The 24,705-nt window shown below is 40.1% G+C and overlaps 1 protein-coding gene across 10 annotated transcripts in view; it reads left to right on the top strand.

Moving 5' to 3' along the window:
- The window catches only part of HECW1 (HECT, C2 and WW domain containing E3 ubiquitin protein ligase 1), a 236,242-nt gene extending 212,105 nt beyond the window's left edge, over window positions 1-24,137 (top strand). For all 10 annotated transcript variants that reach the window (XM_085570302.1, XM_021531974.4, XM_021531968.4 and 7 more), the window contains 6 exons: window positions 8,235-8,333; window positions 9,668-9,797; window positions 13,753-13,899; window positions 14,649-14,763; window positions 16,016-16,214; window positions 23,659-24,137. In XM_085570302.1, coding sequence (XP_085426428.1) covers window positions 8,235-8,333; window positions 9,668-9,797; window positions 13,753-13,899; window positions 14,649-14,763; window positions 16,016-16,214; window positions 23,659-23,770 — 802 coding nt within the window. In that variant the 3' untranslated portion in view covers window positions 23,771-24,137. The remainder of the gene's footprint in view (window positions 1-8,234; window positions 8,334-9,667; window positions 9,798-13,752; window positions 13,900-14,648; window positions 14,764-16,015; window positions 16,215-23,658) is intronic.
- The last annotated feature ends 568 nt before the right edge of the window (window positions 24,138-24,705 follow it).

Raw genomic sequence — 24,705 nt, 5'->3', positions numbered from 1 at the left:
TCTGAATATCAGCACACAGATTTCTGAGTTTACTCAATTGAATTGATCCTCATCCTGAGAGCCAGGGATTGTTAGCCAAGTTGCAGCACAATGCAAACCCAAGTGTGTGGCTTCTGGACAGAGGTGGTAAGTCCAGAGGGCTCTGCACTGCCCATGGGCTGTTTGCAGTTACCTCAAGGATATCTCATCACATGGGATAAACATTCCTGGGTGCTTACCAGGACTTTATGATGAACAGTCTCTCTCATGCTTAAATACCCCAGACAGGCTGGAAAGGATGTGCCTCCTTTGAGAATAAGTCAGTTATTGTGGCTGCAGTGTTTGTAGTTAGCCATTGAAGGAAAATATGCAGTCATTCAGCTTGTTGTTTTTATTACTCTCTTGTCTGGCAGATGACTACATCTGTAGATTCCCCTGTAACTTGACTAGTTTGTTTCAACACTTTGCAAAGTGTCCACCAACAACTCTTCCAAAGTCTTTGAGAAATCAAAGTCTCTGATGAAAATGTTCTTTTGCTTGTTTGAAATAAAACAACTCATAAGCATCAGACTGAACTGATCTACAAGGAACTGATGATAAATTGATGATAAACTATATACATATAAAATGCCAAATAAACTAAACAACTAAAATGGAACAGGGACTCAGAGGACTGTGATTCCACTGCTTCTCTATCACTTGTTTTCTGGATAAGTTCAGATAAGTTATTTTACTTTTGTATTTAAGTTTTGTCAGTTTTCACGTGAAATATTGGCACTGATCTCCTCTGGAAGCTGATCTCTCTGCTTTGAGATTTGCCAGTCAGCAATGAAGTCTAGGATCTGAGAATCACACAGTGTAGAGGTTTGTTGTCTGCTAGCCAGTAATTCATACCTCAGTCTGTATCTTCTCTGTAGCTGCTGGGCAGAGGAGTGTTTGCCAAGAGTCTCCCAGGCCAGTGTTGTCTTATCCCTTGTACCAGCAGGAGCAGCTAAAGGCAACCTGGTTGCTGATGGAGGTTAGTATGCTCATGCTGCTGTGTTCTGGCAGGGGTTTTCCCAGAGGAGGATGACTGTACATCATGGTCACAAGGCTAAGATGGCTCTGCAAGCAGAGATGGCCACTTCAGCACTTGCCACAGTCCTCCTTTCCTCCTCCAAAACCCTGCATTCATGGAACTTGTTACTGGTAGAATAATACCTAGCACAGATTTCTTTTTCCAGAGAGACCATGTTGATTTTTTTAATCTCCTTACTAGTTTAAAAGCAGACCTGGAAATCAGCTCTCCATTTCCCATGTGTCTCTGGTGTTCAGACAGCCCATGGTACCAAGGCTGGCATGCCTGCAATGGTTCCATGCAGAGGAATTTCTGTGCCTGCAGTAAGAACTTCTGGCAAAGTTCAGCTGAAGTGCAAGAAGCCAGTGCCAACCACTCCAGTGTGGGGCTTCCTGACTTGGCTGCAGTGCTGAGCAAATGCAGCTGCAACCCTTGTTCCATGTGAGCATTTATCTGGAGCTACTGTGTGGAGGAAAGGAACTGTTTGGTAGATTGTGTTGAAGAGAAACCCAAGGAGATTTTATTAATTTCCCTTATCTACATTATCTTTGCATCTCATTTTTCTGGATATGACAGAATAGCCTGGAGCTTTTGCCATAAATTCATGCTTTCTTCTCCATGATACAATTAGTCTTTTAACCTTTTCTGCCAGTTCTTCTGTGGTGGATATATCCAGGATATAAGAAAGATTAAAAGACATTTTGAGTGAACAAATGGCTAGGTTAGGGATAAGGAAAAGGCTTGAAGGATCTGATTAGGTTAAATAAAGAAGCAATAAGGTTTGGATTATCTCTTTGTTTTTCAGTTTCTGGTAATTTAGGCTTCAGGAATAGTTTGAGGTTTAGTTGCTAATTTAGGATGCATGAGCTCCAGAGATTTAGGACATGGATAGCTCACATTTCCATCACATGTAAGCAATAGCTCTTTTTCATGTGGTTACTCCTTGTTACTGAGAAAAAGAAACGTGTTCTATTTGCAGATAGATCCAGAAAATAGACATAGGACTTACTGAAGTGCCAGTATTGTACTGACCTTTTGCAGCAGAAAATATATGCACAAATTAGCAATAAAACGAGAGACTGGCTCACATAAAGTTACTCATCATATGAAACTCCAGTGGACACAAAAAGTAAAAATATCTAAAGAAAGGCTTGTTTGCATCTAAAGAAAATTATCTGTTCACGATTTGAAATTTAAAGGAATTTTATTTGTACCAAGTTGCTTTTCTTTCTGAAAATCATTTTTCATCCTTTTTATTTTATTGTTTAATTTCAGTTCTTGGGTGATGCACCTATATTTCCCACCCTCTCTGAGCATTCTCTTTGTATTTTATGACACTGCACGAGCAGCAGGTCTGCTGGACTGTTCCACTTTAGAGTAGGGGCTACTTAAAAGAGGCTAATGTCTTTTTAAGTGAGTGTAACAAATTTCCTTGAAAATATCAATTAAACTCCTAAGTTTTATAGGCATAATAAGCAGACAGAATTATCAAAGAGAGGGTCATGGAATATGCTTCTTGATCTTTTGATGTCTGAATGAAATGCCTTGGCTCTGAGTAGAATGTATCCTCTTTTAAATCCCAGTCACATTTGCTGGGGCAGCAGGAATCAATCCCTGTAGATTCTTAACTACTTAAAGTTCATCAGTTTCTAGACTGGAAATCTGCACACACAGTTGCTCCATGTCAGTAGTCCTAAATGTTTTCTTTAAATTTTAATTGAAAAATTGATTGAAAAATGAAGCTTACCTGACAGAATTTTCTGTGGTTTGACAGTGAGAAAGTATAGTTTCCCCTTACAAACTCAGTAACTGTCTGGAAACCTGGAATGAATTTTGACCATATATGAGATAAGATCCATTTCAGTATTTATAACATAATGCACAAGAGGTAAAACCAAAACCTAGTTGGGGTGAGTCATTACCATTCCTTCAAAAGAAGCATGTAGGGATCTAAACTAAGTTCTCATGTGGGATGCCAGTGTGGTTAGATACCAGAGTCAGTGCAGCATTGGGAGATGCTGTGCAAATGTGACCCAACTCTGTATCTTGGTCTCCCTTAGCTCTCAGTCTCTCTGAGGATCCTTTGTATTAGAGATGGATATAAGAAAAGAAGATGAGCCAACAGTACTCCTGTTACTCCTTACACTGGAATTCTCCTCTATGACTAATTTAGGAGTTATTTTACCTTTTCTCTTTAATGTGCTGAGACTTCATGAACTTCTGTCTCCAGCCTTCGTAAGAGCCATTCCTTTCATATTATTGACACATGAGGTCATCAGATTCCTGAACTGCAGAGGCATGATGCTGGAATGCCACAGCGTCCACCTCTGAACCTGCAGACACAAGGAGTACATTTGTCATGAGGCCAAATGATGGTGGCAAAGAGGAGTCTGCAGAGTTTGCAGATGCAAGTCAGATAAAAAGAACACATGAGCTGTCCCAGCCTGCATGGCTCAACCTTCCTGACAAAAGAATGTCAAGAAGATAATGTCATCCCATTAGTCCCTTCAAATGTTCTTTCATTTGAGTGAGCAGGGGTTAAATATGCACACCAAATTAAAGAAAGGCATTTGTTAATGAAGGCTGATAGATAGAGGTGTGGATTTGATCCACTGACAAGGTTTTGTAGAGGTGACCTGATCTTCTGCTAGATCACTTCTCTGTAGTATAAAAGGATGTGTACTACCAACATGTAGACACAGATCTCTGGAGTGTATGCCTGACACACTGCCAATATTGCTTAAATTCATAATGTATGAGTCCAGGCAGAGTCCTTGTAACCATCTCACTGGTCAATTCTTTTTGCAAAATACACATTCTTAAAACTTTCATTCATTGGTTCTTTGCTTATAAAGTGCTAGTGCTGGTGATAATACTAAAATTCAAAAATCATAGACTCAGTACATTTTCCTCTGCATGTTGTGTCCCCCCCTCAAATCAAAAGATTGCAAATCACAACATTTTAGGCTATAAGAATTGATTTTTGGTTCCTTTAATCAGCAGTTTCTGGCCTTCAGGTTGTTCACGAGTGTCTTCATAACAATGGCAATTTTAACAGTGTTTTAAAACAAGCTGTACCATAACCTTTTGAATCCATGATGCTCAGTTTCCTACAAATTTTTGTTTCATGACTGAATGCTCTAATAAAGATACATATTCAAGGTGAAGTGTTTCCCATGATTGTGCCTTTCTAAATATTTTCCTCTTGTTAGAGTCTCTGCTGTCTAATGATGATCAAGATTAGATCCAGTCTCTCCCACTGTGAAAGGAATAATAGGCCCTCCAGGTGCATCCACCTGACAAATATAATTTGTCCTCAGAAGAGCTGCCAAGGACAGAAACCGTGGACCACAGGGTAGCCTCATTTGTTCAGCTTGTCTTTCAGGTGGCCAAAAGGTCGTCTGCATGAATAACAGTCAAGAGTTTTAAAACTGGTGCAACAGAATGTGTACATTTTACTTACAGAAAGCAAGTCTTGTGAAATGAAAGTGACATTTTCAAATTTGATGTGAACCATGCTATATTTATGTCTCTCAAGCCCTACTTTGAATATTTTTTCACAAGCTACTGCATCAAGAAGGGCACACTTAAATGCAGCTGATGTGTTGGAGTGATATAAGGTTTTCAGGATTTTCAATTATTTTAATCCTCTTTTCAGGATTTGAAGGTTCTTATACCATACCTAATTTAGCCCACAAGGCATGGTTCCCAAAGCATTCCCAGTAGAATGATAAAGACTGTTCTTCCTTTGTACACATAGATTACAATCTTTTCAAGGTACATCATTATCCATCCAAATCCAAGGAAAAACTGCTGTATAAAGTAGAGGTCCATTCATTGAACCAGTTAAGAGAGAGCCCTGTACCAAAGGGTCATTGTGGGTCCTGCCTTACTCTGGTGCTGTATGATAAGGACCAGAGTACATTAAATCTCCTGTGACTCAGCTGCAGTCGGAGGAAAATGTATTGCCTAGTTGCTCCTACAGCATATGGATTTGTCTCTCCCTGACACAGTTATGCAGTAAGTATTCACAGAATCCTATCATGGGGAGTGAGCCTGTTACTTTGCAACGAGCTCTTGTGGCTGCTTCAGGGGCACCTGAAGCCTCCAGAAGGAAAAGGAATTAACAGGGTGCAGTGGAAATTTCTGCAAATGGGTCAAAGAGTACTGCTGTTAAAAACCAGAAAGCAGGTGCACACAATGTCCTTTTTGAGTGGACGAGCAGTGTCAATAGGCAGTCAAACCAGAGCAGCTCCACTGCTCATTAATTCTGTTTCTCGTTCCACCATTTCCTGTTCATTAGCTCCCTCCTGCATTTACCCACTCTCTCTGGAGCACATTACTCAGACTCAATCATTGTCTCCAAAGGGGAAGGGTGTTGAAAGAAAAGGCCAGAGCAAGACCCTGCATTCCCCACCTCTCCCAAACTAGCTTTTCTGCTAGAAAGAAGCCAAACAAGTATTTTACACTTCCTTGGAAAGATAAATGTAATTCAGGCTTAAGGAGGGTATGTGCCCTCGAGCCAGGATTTACCTTTGTGCTGCTTATTCTGTCAAGAAAACTTGTTTTGTTCTGAAAGGACTGTCTTAGCCACCTCTAAATCTCACCCGTGCTCTAAATCTTTCAGGAAGAAATAAACACAAGAGTCTGGCTTTGTTTTAACTGGCTTTTGTAAAGAGGGCTATTTGTTTCTTCTTGCTTTTTTGTAAGTTTTGATACATTTTAAGTGGGACTGCTATGCTTGTCTGAGTGTAGTGGCAGCTTGATGAACTGAATGGAGCCACACACAGGTAAATTGTATATTTGTTTTCTGAGAAAGGCAGAACATGCCTCCTGTTGATAGCTATCTGTTGGCTTACCATGGTCCACGTTTTTCAGTGCTGAGCCATAAAAGTGTCATGTCTGGTCCCAGGCCCTGTCCAGTATGGACAAGGCATCAGAGAACCTTCTGCTACACCATTCCTCGTAAGACAGTCAAGTACAGCAGGTTTCTGCAGAGATAGCAAAGCTCTGTGCAGGGGCAGAAGGGTCTGTGAGCTGGACAGCTGACATGCCTTGGCCACACAGCACTGTGTTTTTGTGGAGTAATACAGAGCTGCCAGAGAATACAGTCTGCAATACAGCTTTTTTATCTGTTGTATTGATAGGCACCAGCAGTGGCAACATTCTGTTAATTATTTCATCTCACTTATCCCACGTGTTCTTAGGCTGGTGCACTAGGCTTGGACCTTTAACACAGAAATGCTGCCCGTGGCTTTGGGATGGTTTGATGAATTCTGCCACAAGGCACTGATTCAAATTAGACTCTCCATTAACAGCCCCCATAACATGTGCCCATAGCTGTAAACACCTTGGTGTAGGTGCACAACCCATTCATGTCAGCTTTGCTGGAATGCCCTCAAAGCCATGCAGAAGTGAAGCAAGCAGCAAGGAGAAAAGGGACGCTGTTCACACATTCAAGCAGTTTCTTAGGAGAAGCCACATTCCCTAATCTTTCCTGGCAATTCACTTTCAGCTTTATTCCAGGTGGCTCCTGCCTGCCCAGTCCCACACAGTTGAGTAGCTATGGGGTGAGCACTGTGGTGAGGAACAGCCCCAGCATTTTCATTCAGTGCTCATTTTAAAAACGTGCAGCGATGGATGGGGGTGAAGAACAAAACCAAAAAAGCTGACACGCATTGTTTAGGACAAACGGACTTGATTATGGATCCTGAAGGTGCTATAAAACTGATGGATTACAGGTTCAGCATTTCTGGGATTTGAGCTGTCTGGCTTCCACTGTGCTTTCATTGTATCAGCTCCCCCTCATTTCCTTGCCTTTTGCTGGAAGCACTGCACTGGAGCACAAGTGAAGTGAAGCAGGCCCTAACTAGACCCAACAGCTGCCTTTTGTTGCTGCTGTGGAAACAGCTGTAAGGGGGTAATATAATCATTCTTCTGTGGCCAGTCAGCTGCATATCATAAGCACCTTTCGCAGATTCAGGGGACCTGGAGGCAGCTCCTGTGGTGATGTAAATGCTAATTGGGCCCACAGTAGGCTATTTTGTGCCCCATTTGACATACTAAGCACTTGTTGTTCTGTCCCATGAGCATAAAGTTGATTGAACAGATATTTTTTGCCATGTTTATTACAATCAGACTCATGTTTCATTCATGTGCAGGAGAGGCCTTTGCATGGATTCCTGTAAGTGGAAGGAATGGTTTCTATGCTTTTTGATATGTTTCTCATCTTTTGTGCAGTAAAACTTTTCTGTGCTATCAGTCAGCTCAGACTTGGAGTGCTCACATATAGAGCACTGGATTTTTTCCTTTCCTTTCTTACATATAAATAAGTTTTGAATGGCTTTTGTGGGTTGTTCTTACAAAATCAAACTCACCTGGACTCACACCAGTTTTGTGGTTTTCTGTCTGAGATGACTGATTTAAAAACAGGTTTGATGAAAAAATACAGAATAAGTCATAGAATAAATCATACTAAGAAAAATGGAACAGTTTATCATTGCAAGTCACAGATCATAATGGGCAGGGCACTATTTGAGTGTACTTGTAGGGGTTGTTTTTAGAAACAAACACAGGAGTGTATAAACACTGAAAACTGCTGAGCAGCAAAATTAAGAAAGTGGTCTGGAGCAGCATGCCTGAGCTTCAGATGTTGATTTTAATGTGTCCTTGGTCACAATAGTTAGCTTATTTGAACTACAGTTTTCCCCTATCAAGTCAATTCACTAGCTTTTTAAAGTACTTCAAAGCCCCACCTCAGACAGGGTTGTAGCTAGTCAGAAACTGGATATACTGAGTCTCCAAATGTCCTTTGCAGCTCTTTTGAAATAGCATTTTTTCTGCTGAGGTGGAGCATTACAGTATTTCCCTGGCCAAGTACTGTGTTGGTTGTAGTCAGTCTATATCAGAACATTGAATGAGAGATCACAGAAAGTGAGTATTCATTACTTTGGCACAGGAGAGCACATAACATGCCAGCTACAGATATGCGTACAGTAGGAGGTGCATCAAGGAGATCCATTATTGATCAGATGTGGGAGGAGTGGCATTGTCTGCTCAGAAAAAAAAAAACAGGGAATAAATATGAAAAACTAATTCAGAAATGAACCAACCAAAAAACTCTAGTTGCTACCTGTGTACGTTTCTATATTGGAAGTCTTGAGTTACGCTCCATTAACTCTGCATTTTTATTTCACAGGTTCAGGTTCAGCGGTCGTATTCTTGGCCTTGCTCTCATCCATCAGTATCTTCTTGATGCTTTCTTCACAAGGCCGTTCTACAAAGCACTGCTAAGGCTGTGAGTATAACCACACAACCGTGCAGAAACAGCAACCCCACAGGGAGCCCTACAGACCCTCAGGGAGTTGCTTAGAGCACACTGACCTTCAAGTTCTTTCTGCTGTTGGTTTGTTGGTCTGCGATAGAAAATGAAAACATTTTAATTTTTCTTTGCTTTCTACAAGAGTTTGCCATTCATAAATACTATGCTGACAAAAATAAATTGACATTTAGAAACACACATCAGAAAGTACTGATTTTACCAGTACAAGATTCAACCAGGTGGAAGACTTAAAAACATCTTTGATGGAATGAAACAAAATAATAACAAAAGGACAGAGGTTATATTAAGCAAAAAGACATAATTTGTCATGCCTCACTGATGGAGTAGCTTTTCATTCTAAAACATAACTAGGGTTAATTAAGAATGTTAATGTAGATATAACCGGGAATATTTTTTTTGGCCTTCTTCTTTTATTTTAGTAAGCATAAGCTACCAAGAATGCATTAATTTCAAATTTAAGTTCATATGGTTTATTTGGATTGACAATCAGTCCCTTTTTAATTAATAGACTGAAGTAAAACAATATATATAAAAAATTTTGCAACAATTAAACCATAAATATTAACCCAAGATTGCAATTAAATGCTAAAGAGCAGAATAAAGTCTAGCTGAAACAGTTCATCAATTAAGATGATTCCAAATCAGCAAACATACCTGCCTTAACAATCCCTTAAATTCTTTATCATGTTAGACTTTGTTGTTTTGGTTTTTTTAACTATTATTATTGCTGGGGTACAAACACTCATATCTATATTTTACCTGATCTAGTCTGAAAATAGGCTGAAACCTAGGGTTATCTCTGCATCCTTATTGCCCCTTTAGGGAATTCAAAACCAGGCTGCTCATAACAAATGTATCCTTTCAGCAGACAGGGTTGTCTCCTTATTAGCAGAAATTTGGGCTGCCTGGTCTGCCCTGTGTCAGTCTGTGTGCTCACCTGGCAGATGATAGATAATGGAAGCAGCCAGGCACATCATGGTGGGGCTGAAGGGACATGTGTGCTATGAAGTGCAGGGCATCCTGAAGATCCACATAAAATCAAGCCCCAGGGGTGTCTTCTGACAGCAAATAATGCAGGCAGCCAACAGATTTGGCCTTGAGCCCAGTTATGCAAAGCAAACTGTTGCAGAACTGTTTCAAGAGGGTCTCTGAAACAGCCTTTGAGGTTAACAAAACTAAATGAACTTCAATTTTATGGTGGATCTTCATTAAATTTGTTGACATACTTAGTAGGAACTCATCCTGCCAGTAGTCATGGGATCATATATTTTTTATTGTCTTACAATCAGGCCATGTGATTTAAGCGACTTAGAGTATCTGGATGAAGAGTTCCATCAGAGCTTGCAGTGGATGAAGGATAACAATATCACAGATATCCTGGATCTAACCTTCACAGTGAATGAGGAGGTGTTTGGACAGGTGAGCATAACTATGCAAAACATCTGAAAAGCAAATTTGAAGCTGACAAAGTTGAGTGTGATGAACATTTTTCTGTCAGAACAGATCCTTTAGCCTTTCAATAACATTTTCTTCTCCTACCTTCTGTTTCTTTCAAGCCACCTGTTCCAAGGCAGATGTTTATTCTTAGGGTGTGTAATATACAATACCAGTCCCCCTACAAGCCTCTTGAGCCACACACTGATGAGCATGAGGAATTCTCTGTAGTGCAGCTCTTCTCTCCAGGGTGTTGTTCACACAGATGTGGCATTTGGTGAATGCAAGCAATGTAACTTAAAGCTGATGTGACTGAAAGGATGGGTTAGGAGGGATAAAATAATTTGACAGGTGGTGTAGGACCTGGCAATCCTCACCATTATTTTGTCTAATATGTCCCTGCTATATTCTGTGTCTCTTACTTACCTTGCACATACTTAACTTGGTATGTACGTCCATTTATTGTGCTTTCTACAGCTCAGCTCTACCTTAATCAGACAGTTCTCTGTAACCTGGCTGATCACTATAGCCTTAGGGAGAGTGCAACACTGGCTTAAGTGCAGTCTGGCAATCAGAATAAATGTCTCCTTTGGGATTCTTTGTGTTGCACTGAAGCCCTGGTGCTCTTTGCTGTTGCAAACTATATATATTATATAACTGTCCCAGAGACAGTTACAATTTAGTTATATATATATGTATTATATATATACAATATATATACATATATTATAACTGTCTCTGGGAATGTTTGAAGGGAATCAAAACAATATTGAGACTATAATTAAGGATCTCCAAGGAGATACTGAAAACTAGAGAGGCCGAAGAACCAAGTTTACCAAGTACTGCAGCAGCTCAGGGGATGGAGATGCCTTGTAAGAAACAGATATACAGTGTCAAAGGGAGCAGAGAAAACAGGTGGAATATGACCTTTTATATCCCTCATCTTACATGCATCACACCTATGTGTCCTCGCTACCTTTTTGTGGTTGGTCAATACACATCAGCATTCCATGTTTCTTTGCCTTCAGTACTGTTCACAGGTCCTACACTGTTGTAGTCCATTAGGGATGAGGCTCAGCTGCAGCCCCACTCCCAATCACCACAAACTGTGTGCCCACAGGAATATCCAGATAATGGCTCTCACCACTTCACAGTTAAGTTTCCTGGAGTGTTTGCACACAGCTAGGATAGTTCTGTGAGCTAGGGAAGAATTTGACAAGTTTCTGAGGGGAGGAATTCCAGCCCTGTTCATCTATGAGCTTTAAAGTAATAGGAAACAAGCAAGGCTTCAGGGGGTATATTAAAAACTGAATTTAGCCTGCATATAGCAGAAGGTTGCAAAGGATAAGCAGAGTTAAGAGCAGATGAAAAGGATGGGGCAGAAGAATTAAAGTAGGAAGCCTCTGCTGAAACAATAACACTGTTTTTCCACAGACTCAAATGCAGGAGTTTTTCATGGACTTGGGACTGAGAGCTTGCATGACATTGAATTGACAGTACAGTGGTTTACCTGGAAGGTATGGCTACCTGAGACTAATACACAAAGGCAGACAGAAACACACAGACATATTCACAAAGGCAGATGAGACAAGTTTGTATTTACAAGGGAAGACTACAAAGTTGAATAGGAACTGAGTTGCCCTGACACATCTGAAGGTAACGTTTGGCATACTATTTACTTGTTATAGTCTCCTCAAAGGAAAGATAAAACAGTCACATAGGAGTCTGTTGTGGAAGATAAGAGATGGCTCCAAAGAGAATAGAAAAATCATAATCTGTTGTAGATACTGTGGTATAAAAGCAAAACAGCACTAAAAGCCAGGTTTTGATGCTGTTGTCTAGTACTTTATTTCCTGTGTACTGGACACTGACCTTGCTAGAACTAACGATGGGGGGAAAGGTTGATTCTCACTGTGAACTACAACCATCAGAATTCAAGTGTCTTAAGTGAAAGTAAGATTTTCCTCTTGAAATTTACTAAGTGCTGACAGCAAAATAACAAAGAATTTGCAGTCACATTTTATGCTCACAGATGGATCCTAGTATCTAACCACTTATATGCCATCTGAGCATTGCTTTGCTTGGTACACATGCAAGTACCAAGCAAAGCAATGCTCAGATCACAGTGGGAGCTCTGCTAATATTTTGGAAGATGGATTTCAAGGGCTGGGTAAGGAAAACAAGAAATATGCTGTCTCCTTGAGAAGCTGTATAGCAGATGGTTACAGCCCTTTTGCCCTGCTTCCACAATGACTTTATTATGGACCAGTCACTGCTGATTTCATATTTTCTTGTCTCATCTCTGATGTGTATTGAACTTCTAAAGCTTTCAGGCCAAATCCTCTTTCTTGGTACTTTCTTAAGGGGAATTTACTCCATGTCAATTCCAGCCTTCTTGTGTACTGGAACCCAGAACACTTCTGTAACAGCAGTGATACAATGTCAAATCAAGCATTACGCATTTTTACTGGTGGGGGCTCAATGACTTATATTCACTTATAAGACAGAGACATATCAGTTGCTTGTGACTCAAAGTACTTTCTCATGCTTTTACCCAGTAGAAAGTGTTCTTCCAGGCCTTAACTCTGAGCTCTCTTTGTGGATACTGCCTGTCTCTGAGCCCTGGTTCCCATCAGGTAAAAGGAATGAGCTACACTGGTTGAAATGTCTCCTTGCTACTCTGAAACCTGAGTTGTAGCTCACAGCTGCAGGTAATGCCCCTAAGAACAAAATCCCCAAAATAGGGGCACATTGCTATTGATTGGTGGCCTCCAATCATAGATAATTAATGGTATTTGAATGTATACAAATAATGATAAGTTGAAAAGTACAATAGTTTTCTAGGTGTTTTGGGAAAGTCTTGCAGGAGAATTTGAACATCTGGACTTATGGTCATGCTTAAAGGTAGACGTTTAGTCTTTGGTTTGGCAGACACACCTTAATGCCTCACAGCCTTGAAGAATACAGCAAGGTAGCTGGGCCAGAGCCTTTCTTTTTGGACAATGCAGCATTGCTTGTATAATGGTGATGCAATGATTTATGTTTGGGAATTTAACCTGAACCAGCTAAGAATTCCTACCTCCTTCCATCCAGCTTTACTTGTTCCTGCTGTTTCTCAACAAAGCTACTGATTAGATGACTCAGTCAATGTTTTTAATTCATAATCCTGCAATAGGTTACTCAAGTAAGGTGACCTAAATACTGCCTATGCTATGTGCTGTCTGTTGGGCTAATAAATAGATAATAATATAAATAATACCAGTAATGAATATGTATTCATACAGTTCATTTACTGTCTGTGGTGGACACCATTGTTACAGCAGCAGAAAACTGAAGAGAAGAGCAACATATTCTTCCTTTTAAATCAACTAAATTGAATGTGAAAATAATTGAAAGACAAATACAATTTTCTGTCATATGGGAGGAGGAGTATGTGCTTGCTGGGTAGGATCCAGACTGATTCCTTAAATCGCTTCTCAATCTCAAGCCTCAGTAGCCCAAGCCAACTAAATTAACTATTAAAATGCAAATAAATGCTGCAGCTCTTGCTTAAAGTAAGAAAAAGTTATTTACAGTACAAACTCTTCTCAGGTTTGAATGGCTGATATAAAACTCTGAATCCCACAGTGTCTATTTATCTGTGCAAGGTTACTGTACAGGTCTTCTTTAAGGTAGTATATTGGGAGTATTCATTTTATTCAGCTTTCTTTAGCTGTTTGCATTTCTGAGTAAATAATTTTACTGGCACTTGGGGAAGGGTAATCCTTGTTGCCTAAGAGACAAGTAGATATCCCTTCCAGTTGGCAAAGCAGTTTGCTATTCCAACACTGTGATTGCTTCTCTATCCTGTTGTTTCCTGTACTGTTGCTTGGATGATCTCATGTTTGAAACACAGCATGATCCATACAATGCTACACCACTGTTTATCTTTGTTCTGTAGGTGACAGAGAGGGAGTTGAAATCTGGAGGGGCAAATACAGCGGTGACAGAAAAGAACAAAAAGGAGTACATCGAGAGAATGGTAAAGTGGCGGGTGGAACGAGGAGTGGTCCAGCAAACAGAGGCCCTGGTCCGTGGCTTCTACGAAGTAAGCAGCAAAGTGATGCTTCCAGAGTCATCCCTCCTTCATCTGAATGAGTAGCACCCTGATTAAATGCTTCATTGGTACCCTAGAGAGCAACTAAACAGATGCAAACAGCAAGGAATTGGAGTTCTTGGATCTCTACAGACAGAGACCTTTGATATAGCATGTTTAGGATTAAAGGAGAAAGGAAAGAAATGTGTCTTCTGAGTGTGATAAAGCATTACTTATGATCAAGAGTTAAGAACAACACTGCTTTCCATTCACACAGTGAGAGAAGTAGGCATTTGCAAATTTTATTCTACCATGTTGTGATTTTGGGTTAGGATTAGGCGTCCCTGACAAAGAAAAATTGTGAAGAATTGTACACTTTGATGAGAATCTGATGAAACACACTGTGTCTTCAGGGATTTGTTCCAGTAAAGTCAGTCTGTGGGTGCAGTCCAAGCCTGCTGGTGGTATTCCTGGATACTGCTCCATTGTTGTCCCTGTATTTTGCAGTTTATCTTTGCTGAAGACCTGGATCTGAGAACATCTTTCTGGCAGAGCTGTTACAAGGACTGGGTGAAAACCTGTGGTTTTGCTGACCAACCCATGTAGTCACCTATTCTATCCTCTCCCTAATCATACACAAACATAAGAATGCAAACATTCCAACTTTGTCAGGATGAAGAATTGGCCACCAGAACCATAGGTTTATAAGACTTTGCCTCATTTACAGTCTGAACTGTGCTTACAAGTTGTTTTTGTTCCAGGTTGTAGACTCCAGGCTTGTCTCTGTTTTTGATGCCAGAGAACTGGAGCTAGTTATAGCTGGCACTGCAGAAATAGATCTCAATGACTGGCGGAACAACACAGAATATCGTGGAGGTAAACTGCCTGCTCATTTTTACTACTGTCTTTACAGTTGTAGTCTAAAACATGGAAGTCTTGCTCCATCTTTTTTTTTTTTTTCTGTCTTTCCTGAGGGAAATGCCCTATTTTGTTCAGGAAGTTATTCTGAAGAATAACTCCTGAAAAACAAATGTAAGATCTCAGTTTTTGTGGTCTTATACTACTGAAATTGCTTCTGCTATTTCTGTCCAGATTTTATCTATTCAATTCCTGCAGTTAGGAGGAGTTTTGACCATTAAGGACTGAAAAGGATTTACACAATTAGATCTAGAAGTTACGAGTCATCTAAGATGATTGTGGCTGAACTCTTGGCCTCAAAGAGAGTAGTTCCATAAGTCCTCTTGGCTTCAGTAGAGAGCTGAAATCAGGAGCTGAATTTCACAGTTCCCAATTACATTTCAACAACATACAGATCTTGCTTAACTGTCCCCTCAGCCTAAACTATGTCAAGTTGGATTTTTTTCCCTCCCTTCTCTACTGCTTGGTCTGGTTTTGCTTTAAACAATGATTTATCCAGGCTGTCTTGGATGATGGAAAAATGTGAAATCCACCAGTTCTGCACCACAAGTGGAAAGTTCCTGAGGTTCACATATCCTCCCCTGAAATACAAGGTTTCAGTCTTTGCTGGTCACTGCCCAGTCTTTGGGTTACCTTGAAATATGCAGCTTACCACAAGCACAGCTGTTCCCCAATGTTATTCTCCTACTACATTTTTCTATTTAACTTTTGAAACAGATTCAGCCTGGTATATGCTGGCTCTCACTGGCACAAACCAAGGGTCAGAGCCCCTCAGGTGAGAAGTTTGCCAGGGCAGAGCTTGTGGCAGCAAACTCCTCTCTGTATATTGAACACTATTGCAATTCCAAAGAGAATTTACTTGGGAACCAGAAATTGTTAGCTTGTTAAGACTCACACTGTGTGGCATATTGCTGGTGGTCTTTAATATCGCATGCATGTAACCCCAGTTCTTGCCAAGAGATTTGTGAGAGACCAGTAAATCTCAAGTGGATATTTGAGTTTCAGGGTCCAAAATGAGTTAGTGACATTATAGTATTCACAGCCTGGACAAAATGGAAGCTGGGACCTACTGCTCCTGAAGAAAAAGATATATTGTTAGGCCAGGATCTTTCCAGTAGGAGATCTACTGCCCCATGCTAATGGGAACATTTTTCAGTGTTGCTCTTCTCAGTTAGAAGGGAGTGATTTTTATTTTTCTTGCTTGGTGTAGGCTACCATGATGGACACATAGTGATACGGTGGTTCTGGGCAGCCGTGGAGAGGTTTAACAATGAGCAGAGGCTGCGATTGTTGCAGTTCGTCACGGGAACGTCGAGTGTGCCATATGAGGGTTTTGCCGCTCTGCGAGGGAGCAACGGCCTGCGGCGCTTCTGTATAGAGAAATGGGGGAAAATAACTTCCCTCCCAAGGTATGTCCCAACCAGGACACTGTACCAGAATTGCTGTTAAAAACATAGGCCTGCTACTTCATTGCATCTCTCTGTCAATTAATGAATACAGTAAGGACACCTTAAAAAAAAAAAAAAAAAAAAACCAAAGCAACAATAATCACTTTGCTGTTCTGTAATTATGTTCAGAGAAAATTGTGGTATAATATATGTTCATCTGAGACTAAGAAGAGTAAGATTACACAAGTATTTTATTTCTGGAAAAAAATCAAAAGCTGTCTGTTTGATTTGCAGGCTCAATTCAAATTGTTTGGAATCTTTGGAAATGGTTAAGATTAAGATTTCCATAAATTCTAACCTAGTTCTCTTATTTTGATTCTGGAACAGATTCAGATCAACAAGAGCCTGTCAACCGATTCTGTTCCCTTTACTTCCAAAGTGCTAGTAAAAATACTCATGAATTTACAGAGACATGAAAGCCAAAATCTGTCTCTGAGTTTTGGCTAGAGACCTGAGTGTAATCCCTTCATTTTTTCGGATGGTTCCACTTTTTTGTAATGAAGAAGCTTAGTGATGGAACTTCAGACTGTGTGGCGATAATGTCCAATTTGTTGCATTTAATTCAGTCAGCCATCTAGGAGCAAATGAGCCATAATGTCATACAGAATCAACAGACTTGGCAGTGATTCCAAGGAGGGGTCATCTTCCTTTTCAGAACAAAGGGGCACAAAGTGGGGGGGACTTGCCTCAGGCCACCCAAGAGAGTGATGGCACAGCTACTCATGGTTTCAGCTTTGAATTCTGCTTTACCACTTTATGAGTGACCAGCACTCATCCTTCCTTACTGAAGTGAGTTGAATGTCCTGAGAGTTGCCTGAGGCTCTGCCCCACTGGAATTACAGAGCATTTCAGTGCCTCTGAGATACTTTTGCTACAGTGGCCCTTTTATATCACACTTGCCCTCCAAAGGGTGCTTTCTTCCTGCTCTTATCATTTGCTTTCAGCTACACTGCAAAGGAGGCCACTTTTATGGCCCAGAGCAAAATTTCATCTCATAGACCTCACAAATATAGTCCTACAATCAATTAATAAAGGGTCTGGTCCAGCTTTCTCATTACTTGCTCTCTCTGTTGTTTACCCAGAAACATACCATAAGATACAGACTTGAGCAAACGCCTGGAGACCTCTGGAGAGGCAAAGTCCAAATCTGGTCACCCTCTCAGTCCAAGCTTGCTCAAGCCCATGTTTATGCAGTGGGAGATGCAGAAACTGGAGCCAAGGCACTATATCAGAAGGTGTTCAGAGCTGACATCTTATGTGGGCTTCCTCTAAAGTCAAGAAATGGGAGTAAGAGTTTTCAAGGAACAGTTCATCTCACCTGAACACAGACTTTTGAAATCGCTTAGCTGAGTCACAGCTGGTATATTCTGGTTTGTGTCCATCTACCATAAAGGCTCTACGGAGATTATATGCAGGACTAGAACCTACATGAAGCTAGATGTGGGCACTGAGATTTAAAAAAAGATGGAAACATGTAAGGTCAGTGAGATGACTCATGCTCTTTGAGCTCCAGCCAGCAATGTGGTAAGAAAGCCTGAGAGCAACAGTTTGCTATTTGTAGTCCAGATCCTCCTTTTGTACTATATATATATATAGTCAGGCTCTATATAAGGGTTTCAGAGCCTACTGAGGACATTTTTGCCTGCAGACAGCAACCAGCAGTCACAGATTCTGCCATATTTCTGCAGAGCTCTTTTTGCACTTTTTCTGGGGTGCAAAGAGGCAAGAGAGGTGGGTGGACCTTGATGCATGCAGAGTAAATGCCCTGGCCTGACCCATCAAGTTCTGAAAATGTAATTGGCTCCTTTCTGCTCTGTTTAACTTCCTTTGTGAACTACTTCTGACTCAGATTCAGTTAGCCTCGAGATTTTATGTTTGTCTGCTGATCTCTGAATGAGCTGCTCTCCCTGAATGAGGCCTCCTTTCCAGGTGAAAGTTGGTAGCACTTGTTAGAAGTCTTAGACCTCTGCATTCATTCTAGCCAGGGGAAAAAGAAACAAAACTTGTTCATGGGAAACAAATACAGCTTGATCACCATGAATTATTGCCTGCATTTTTATAAAATTATGGGGTGCTGCCAAGTATACACAGTGCTAAGAAATGCATAAAACACACAGGCTAAACCTGGAGGTTCCCTAAATCCTTAGGTAAGCAACTACATGAGTATTATTTAAAACTTGTTTTTTAAATACCTGATTATGGTTTACCCATGATTATTTAGATTTATTTACGTACTTAAGACTTATAGGCTAAAAAAAAAGTAATATATCATATCCTGTCAGCCTTTTAGCCCTGTCACATGAGTCACCACAAATTACCTTTTCACTTTAGCTGCTGTACAAAGTGTTGAGAACTTTTAGCTCTATCAGGAGAATCCATGACTCTTTCTCTGTTCCCTTAGTTCTGCTCCACTTGGCTGAAGTATTAAGGCAAATCTCCCTTACATCCTGTCCTTACACTTTGGCAATGGAGCATGCAACTACCATTTGCTTATAGTGAGCAGAGATGTGCTAACACCTAAACTAGTAGGTTAGTACTGTTTGCACTTGCAACAGCAACATGGCAAGTCCAGAAAAAGAGGCATGATGTAAATTTCTAAAATGAAACACTTTCCAAAGAATAACTATAATACATGACACTTAGAGTGCTTCTTGAGAGCACCGAGGATGAGCAAGACTTGTTCAGAAAGGTTTAGCATCCAGTAACTTCATTCTAAATTGGTGGATTTGTTCATTAGTACCAGTTCCCTGCATGAACACGGTAATTGTGGTGTAATATGTTCATCTAAGACTAAGAAGAGTAAGATTACACCAGTATTTTATTTCTGGAGTGTGCACATGTGCAAAACACATTTTTTCCTATCTGTATTTACTTTTGAGATCACATATGTTAGAAAGTTGAGGCACCGTAGAGCTCAGAGATGCTGCTCTAATCCCAGATCTCCAATAACCCTAAAGCAGGTTCCAAAGAGACTGCCAGCTTTGCAGATCTGCCGGTGTAAATCTGTATCATGGGTTCTTCCAAATTGGTATAACTTGTCATATAAAATAACAGGTTCAATCACTTGTTCATCAAGGTTGAGTTTTACTCTTCCTATGTAATATGGAAAGCTTTGTCCCAGAATGAAGGTGTTACACATTTAACTAGTTGCCAGAGTAGAGATGGTTGGAGAATTTTTGCAGCTACAGGCTCTTCTGAAGCAGAATTCCTCTCTTCACCTTTTCTGGGTCATGTAGGTTTGTAAATGGAATCAGTTTTAGTTGTAGTTCTGCAAGAATGGATTCTTGTTCCCCACCAAACATTAATGAAAAGCCACTGGTTTTCTAGCTGGAATAACATAGCTTCATTTGGTACCACGGGAGCAGAACAACTGGCCCAAAACAGAACTGTACTAAGAACTAGCAGTGCTTTCTACTATAGCTATAGGAGGCAACAGTTCAGTCTTTTTAAATTCTCAGCTGGCAAAAGTGTTTGGTGCCTACAGATGCCATTGTTCCACTTGTGGTTGCACTCCTCACCTGGCAAAAACTCCTGCCAGCTCCAAGACTATGTCTGTTGGAGTATCAAGTAAGCAAGGACCAGGGATTCAAATAATCACATTTGATGCAATTAGGTCACTTTTCCCAACAGTGCTGAGCTGCAACTACTCTTTCATCAGAAGAGATTTTCATTCAGCAGTGTAGTATGTGTTATGTATGATGCAAATCACCAGAGCTAGTAAATATCTGATCTTTTGTAAGAGAATTCTGTTCCTCTCTATTAGATGATCAAGTATTTAATCACCACAGAACCCCTTTTGATAATTTTTTTTAAAAGATTGTATATGACTACCAAGAACTTTATTCTGATAATTTCCTTCTTTACCAATGGACTGAGTGCATGGACTTTGCTGTCTCTTACCTTTCCTTATATCCCATCCATCTTCTCTTTCCTCTTTTTTCAATCCAACAGCAGTATCAACTACAAATCTACATTCATCTATTTAACACTGATTCCCAGACAGCATGTGAGTGTTCCCTCTTACAGGCAAAAGAAGCAAAAGCTACTACTTTTGGGTTCTCAGATTTATAAAGGAGGGGTTTAGGGTTCATTTAACAAAAGCAAGGTGAAAAGGAGAACTGCCCAGTTTCTGCCTGACAGGCATGATTATGTTAGAATGTAAGCCTTACTTTAGTAGATAGTTTCAAGCTATAATTAAGATAGTAGGGGATTCTGTGCCCGCTTTTACTGCCTTTGGATTCTCATCTTTATGGGGAATAAAATAAGTGACAAAGAAAAGGTGAATGCAAAAATCTTAAAAGCTTATACTCATACTTTTTAAAAAGAATTCTTAGAAGAAAAGAAATAGCATATCACTGTGAACAATGAGCAAGATTAAAAGTTCAAGCCCACCAAAACTGTGTTAAGCAATAAAGACAGACTGCCAGGAAGAATGAAATTTTAAGTGGTCCATTTACTGCTTAACTTACTGGAGGATGAGGGCATATGAGGGTCAGAGTTGGTTTACATTACTTTATCTTGCATTTTCTTCTGAAGAACCCAGAATCCATCCCATAAAAGCTCTTACCAATGTAATTCTTATTCCCGGCCTCACATTCCCTGAACACCCTCTCAAATGTCAGCAGGCTTATGTGGTAGGAGGCTTAAATCAAGGGAAGAAATATTTTCTCTTTGCTGTGACTACTTCTCGCACTACTGATGTAATGTTTTTACCCCAATATGTGTGGCAAGTGTTCCCTGGATTATGCTTACTGTAGTCACTCTCACTGGGATCAGTAGTATGAGGCCAATATAATTAAGAGGGAATTTACCCCTTTGGAGGATGGAGCACAGGTAGACAACAGTGGGCATTGTGGAAAGCATCACTGACTCTTAATTGCCCTATGTACCACAATATCACATAATATATGATGATAGACAGTTTTGCACATAATTATCTTTATGTAATATTGAGTGGGCTTCACAGGCATTACTGGAGTTGCAGTAGATCCACATTTCTTTCACAAACCAGAATATGAACTCAAGTTTTGCCCTTAGCAATATATTGTGGTCTGCACCATAAGTAGGTAGAAGTGTAAACCTTACCTGTTCAGTGCTCCTGAAATGCTGTTTTAATTTCAAATTTGATGACTTTTCTTTGAAGTGCAAGGATTTATTTCTGTGAAGTTGTTGAGCTGGAGAAGACAAGAGTGTTGTTTAGCAAAGTGTTTCTAGACATGTTAACATTTTCTCCTTTCTTTGCTCCCCACAATAAATTCCTTGAGACCCTCTGTAGAAGAGCCCACATCTGTAAACCTCATAGTAAGAAAAGGAATTGATCTTTTTTCTGAGTTTGTCTAGGTCAAGGACGACTAAATGCTGTCAACAGCATTGCAAAGGTGTTTCATAACCAATGTGAAATCAGATGGATAATGATTAGTCAAGATAAATGTCTGCAAGAAAGTAAACACCAGAGTCAGTGGCTGTGGATACATGTGTAACACATAGTAGGATGCACAACAGCAATGTCCGAGATAAACAGTTAAACGTGCCATGGTTGAGTGCCATACAGGGGTCTGGTTTTGCAAAACTGCTTTAGAAGAACTCATACCTGAGCCACCATGGCTGTGCCACTTCCAATTCTGGAGCCCAGCAGCTGAGCTCCTCAAGACCAGCTATCTCTGCATGGGGCTGTCTTGCCTGTGATAAACATGTTTGAATGGACTACAAGAATCCTTCGGTTAATTAACTCACAGTGGTTGATATGTATTGCCAATGGATTGTAGAAACAACTTATGTTGCCAAAGATTGTTGAGATAAACAATAAATAGTGCAGGGCTACTCATGGGTAATACACATGAGCTGCCATGTTTAATTTCAAGGGATGAATTAAATAATGGCTTTATTAATTTTCCTTTTTCACTAACTCAGGCATTCAGAGCTCATTTCCACAAATTCTGTGTTTATTGTATTCTCTTCTGAGACTAACCAGCTAACAAATCTTCATTCAGAAGGGGGAAAAGGATAATAAAAGCTCTCCTAATTGAAATTCTGTAATGCAGTGAAGATTACTTGCCTCTGGCTATTTCAGTTGCCTGATTGCGTTTAATGATTCACCACTGGTGCTTGATAAAACTCTTCCTCTGAATCTACAAGTCTCAGGCCAGCCCATCTACTAGCATTATGTCTTTCCCACTTTGTGGGTGGCCTAAGAGATGACTAGCATGGCTTCATGTAATGTTCTCCAAGATATCTCTGCTGCTTCAGTGTAAGAGAAATAGCATTGAGTTAAAGTTTGAGATAGAAGAGCTAGAAGTAAAACAGCTCCATGGCTTCTAAAAATCCTAAGGGCCAGAAATTCAGACATTGTTAGCCATTGAGGCTGCATTTCCTTCTGGAAAGTTTTGTCAATTCACATTTATCCCAGTGAGCAAGAGGAAATAGAAATATTGCTATCATCATGTAAAACTCTAAGCTGACTGAAAAAAACTGAAACACTTTTTACTGAAAATGTGCCCCTCCCACGTCCATTTGTTGAATGAGCTGTGCAGTTTCTCAGTCAGTTGAAATTGGTGAACTGTTGAGGCAGGGACTGTTTCTTTACTCCATGTTTGTATAGCACCTCCCACAGTGAAGTGCTCTCTGCCTCTGGGTCTAATTGCTGCTGCCAGAAAAGCTGCAACAAGGTGAAGGCATGCATGGAACCCATTCCACAGCTTCTTTTGAAGGTGCTGCCAATGTAAATATAATAGTCAGGTAAATGTAACTGTAAAACTGGGGAAAGAGATGGTCATCAAGTTTGCAGCTTGCTATGCACAGAATATTTTGCTTTTGTCTTGGGTACTACAAATAAATAACATTTAAAGGCCAGACTTGCAGCAGATGGCCAACATCTGACTTGCTGAATATTTTCAGCAGCCTTTCTTCCTCAGCAGATCTCTGAATGGTCTTTTAGCAGTCAGGCCTGCCTCACTTCAAACACATGCTCAGCCCATTCTGTCACTATGTTCATCACATTGTGTTTGTCCACTGGTGCAAAACTTATTGGCAGCTCATGTTGGATGTACAGATGAATGCCATTTTAAAAAAAAAAATCTTGAAGCAATCAAAACTATAGTAATGAACTTCTCACAGGCCCTAAACCCCAGCTCCACAATCACCTCCAGCATTCTTCTCCATCAAGATCCCTGCACCATCCAAAGGAGGGATATCAGCTGTTATGTTGATACTTAGCTTGTGTCTTCTATATAAAGTATTCATGTGTATGTGCAGACAGATTTGAGTACCTCATATTTTGGTGGAATTCAAAAGTTTTACTTTGAGTGAACTTGAATGTCTTGATTCTCAGTAGAAACTAGGTTTCTCAGTTCTTATTTTCTCAATTCTTTTAGATTAAGCTTAACATGTAGCATTTTTTTTTTTTCAGGGCACACACATGTTTCAACCGTTTGGATCTTCCACCTTACCCCTCATATTCTATGCTGTATGAAAAGCTGCTGACAGCTGTTGAAGAAACTAGCACCTTCGGACTTGAATGAGGGGGTTCAGACACTTCTGGTGTTTTTATGGCTGATGATGTCACCTTTCCTGTCCACCATCATTTGATCTTGGTTTCCCATGTTTTTATTTTTGAAAACAAAACAAAAATCAAGATTAACAAAAGCCGTGCATGAAGAACTGCCGCCCTCTATGATCTAACCTTCATGCTTTCATCCTCTGTTTCCAATGGACTGCTAGTCTGTATGCAATAGAAAAACAACTGTCTCAAGGTTTCTGTATATCTCTACATACCTCCATTAATAACAATGAAAATACAAATGCAAGTTACACTACACTTGACCAAATGTTAATAAATGTTTACTTCCACCTATGTTGATTAAAAAATAAAAAAAACTTCATCAAGCATTCCAAGCTTTTATATACCCATATCTTCTAAACCAACTCATAGCCCATCGTACTTCTTAATCGTTGAATCCAGTACTAGGAGCTGGTCAAATATATCATCATCCATCCCTATTTTCCCTGTATGTATTGTCCATCTGAAAGACACCTGTGAGCAAAACTGAAATTTTTATATATGAACTCATGATCCACATCAGTTGTATCAGCTGGAACTGGCCCAGATACATGGTACAGATAAGACCTTCAAAAAGTTAAGAAAAACCAACCTGTAATGCAATGCAAAGCATAACGGCGATTGTTATGATTGTTGTTTGCCAGTACTGGAGAGAACTTGCACTTCAGAGCTATCAGGAGGGGCGTCTCCATTGTAATGTTTACCACACAAGAAGCACAAGGTTGTGCACACTCAAGAAGGATGTTTTATTATGTAGCATAAAGGACAAGGCTCCCTTACCTTAATATTGTATATGACAAGGAAAAGGGGAAGTAAGAAGAATGTTCTACTATTATGAATACCCTTGGGTTCTGTTTACCAGATATTTGTTTTCTGATGTTTAAAATGTTCCTTTCC

This window comes from Lonchura striata, chromosome 2 (assembly GCF_050655825.1).
Source record: "Lonchura striata isolate lonStrDom1 chromosome 2, ASM5065582v1, whole genome shotgun sequence".
NCBI lineage: Eukaryota > Metazoa > Chordata > Aves > Passeriformes > Estrildidae > Lonchura > Lonchura striata.
The sequence above is the reverse complement of the archived record's forward strand: the minus strand, read 5'-3'. Positions and strand labels throughout refer to the sequence as shown.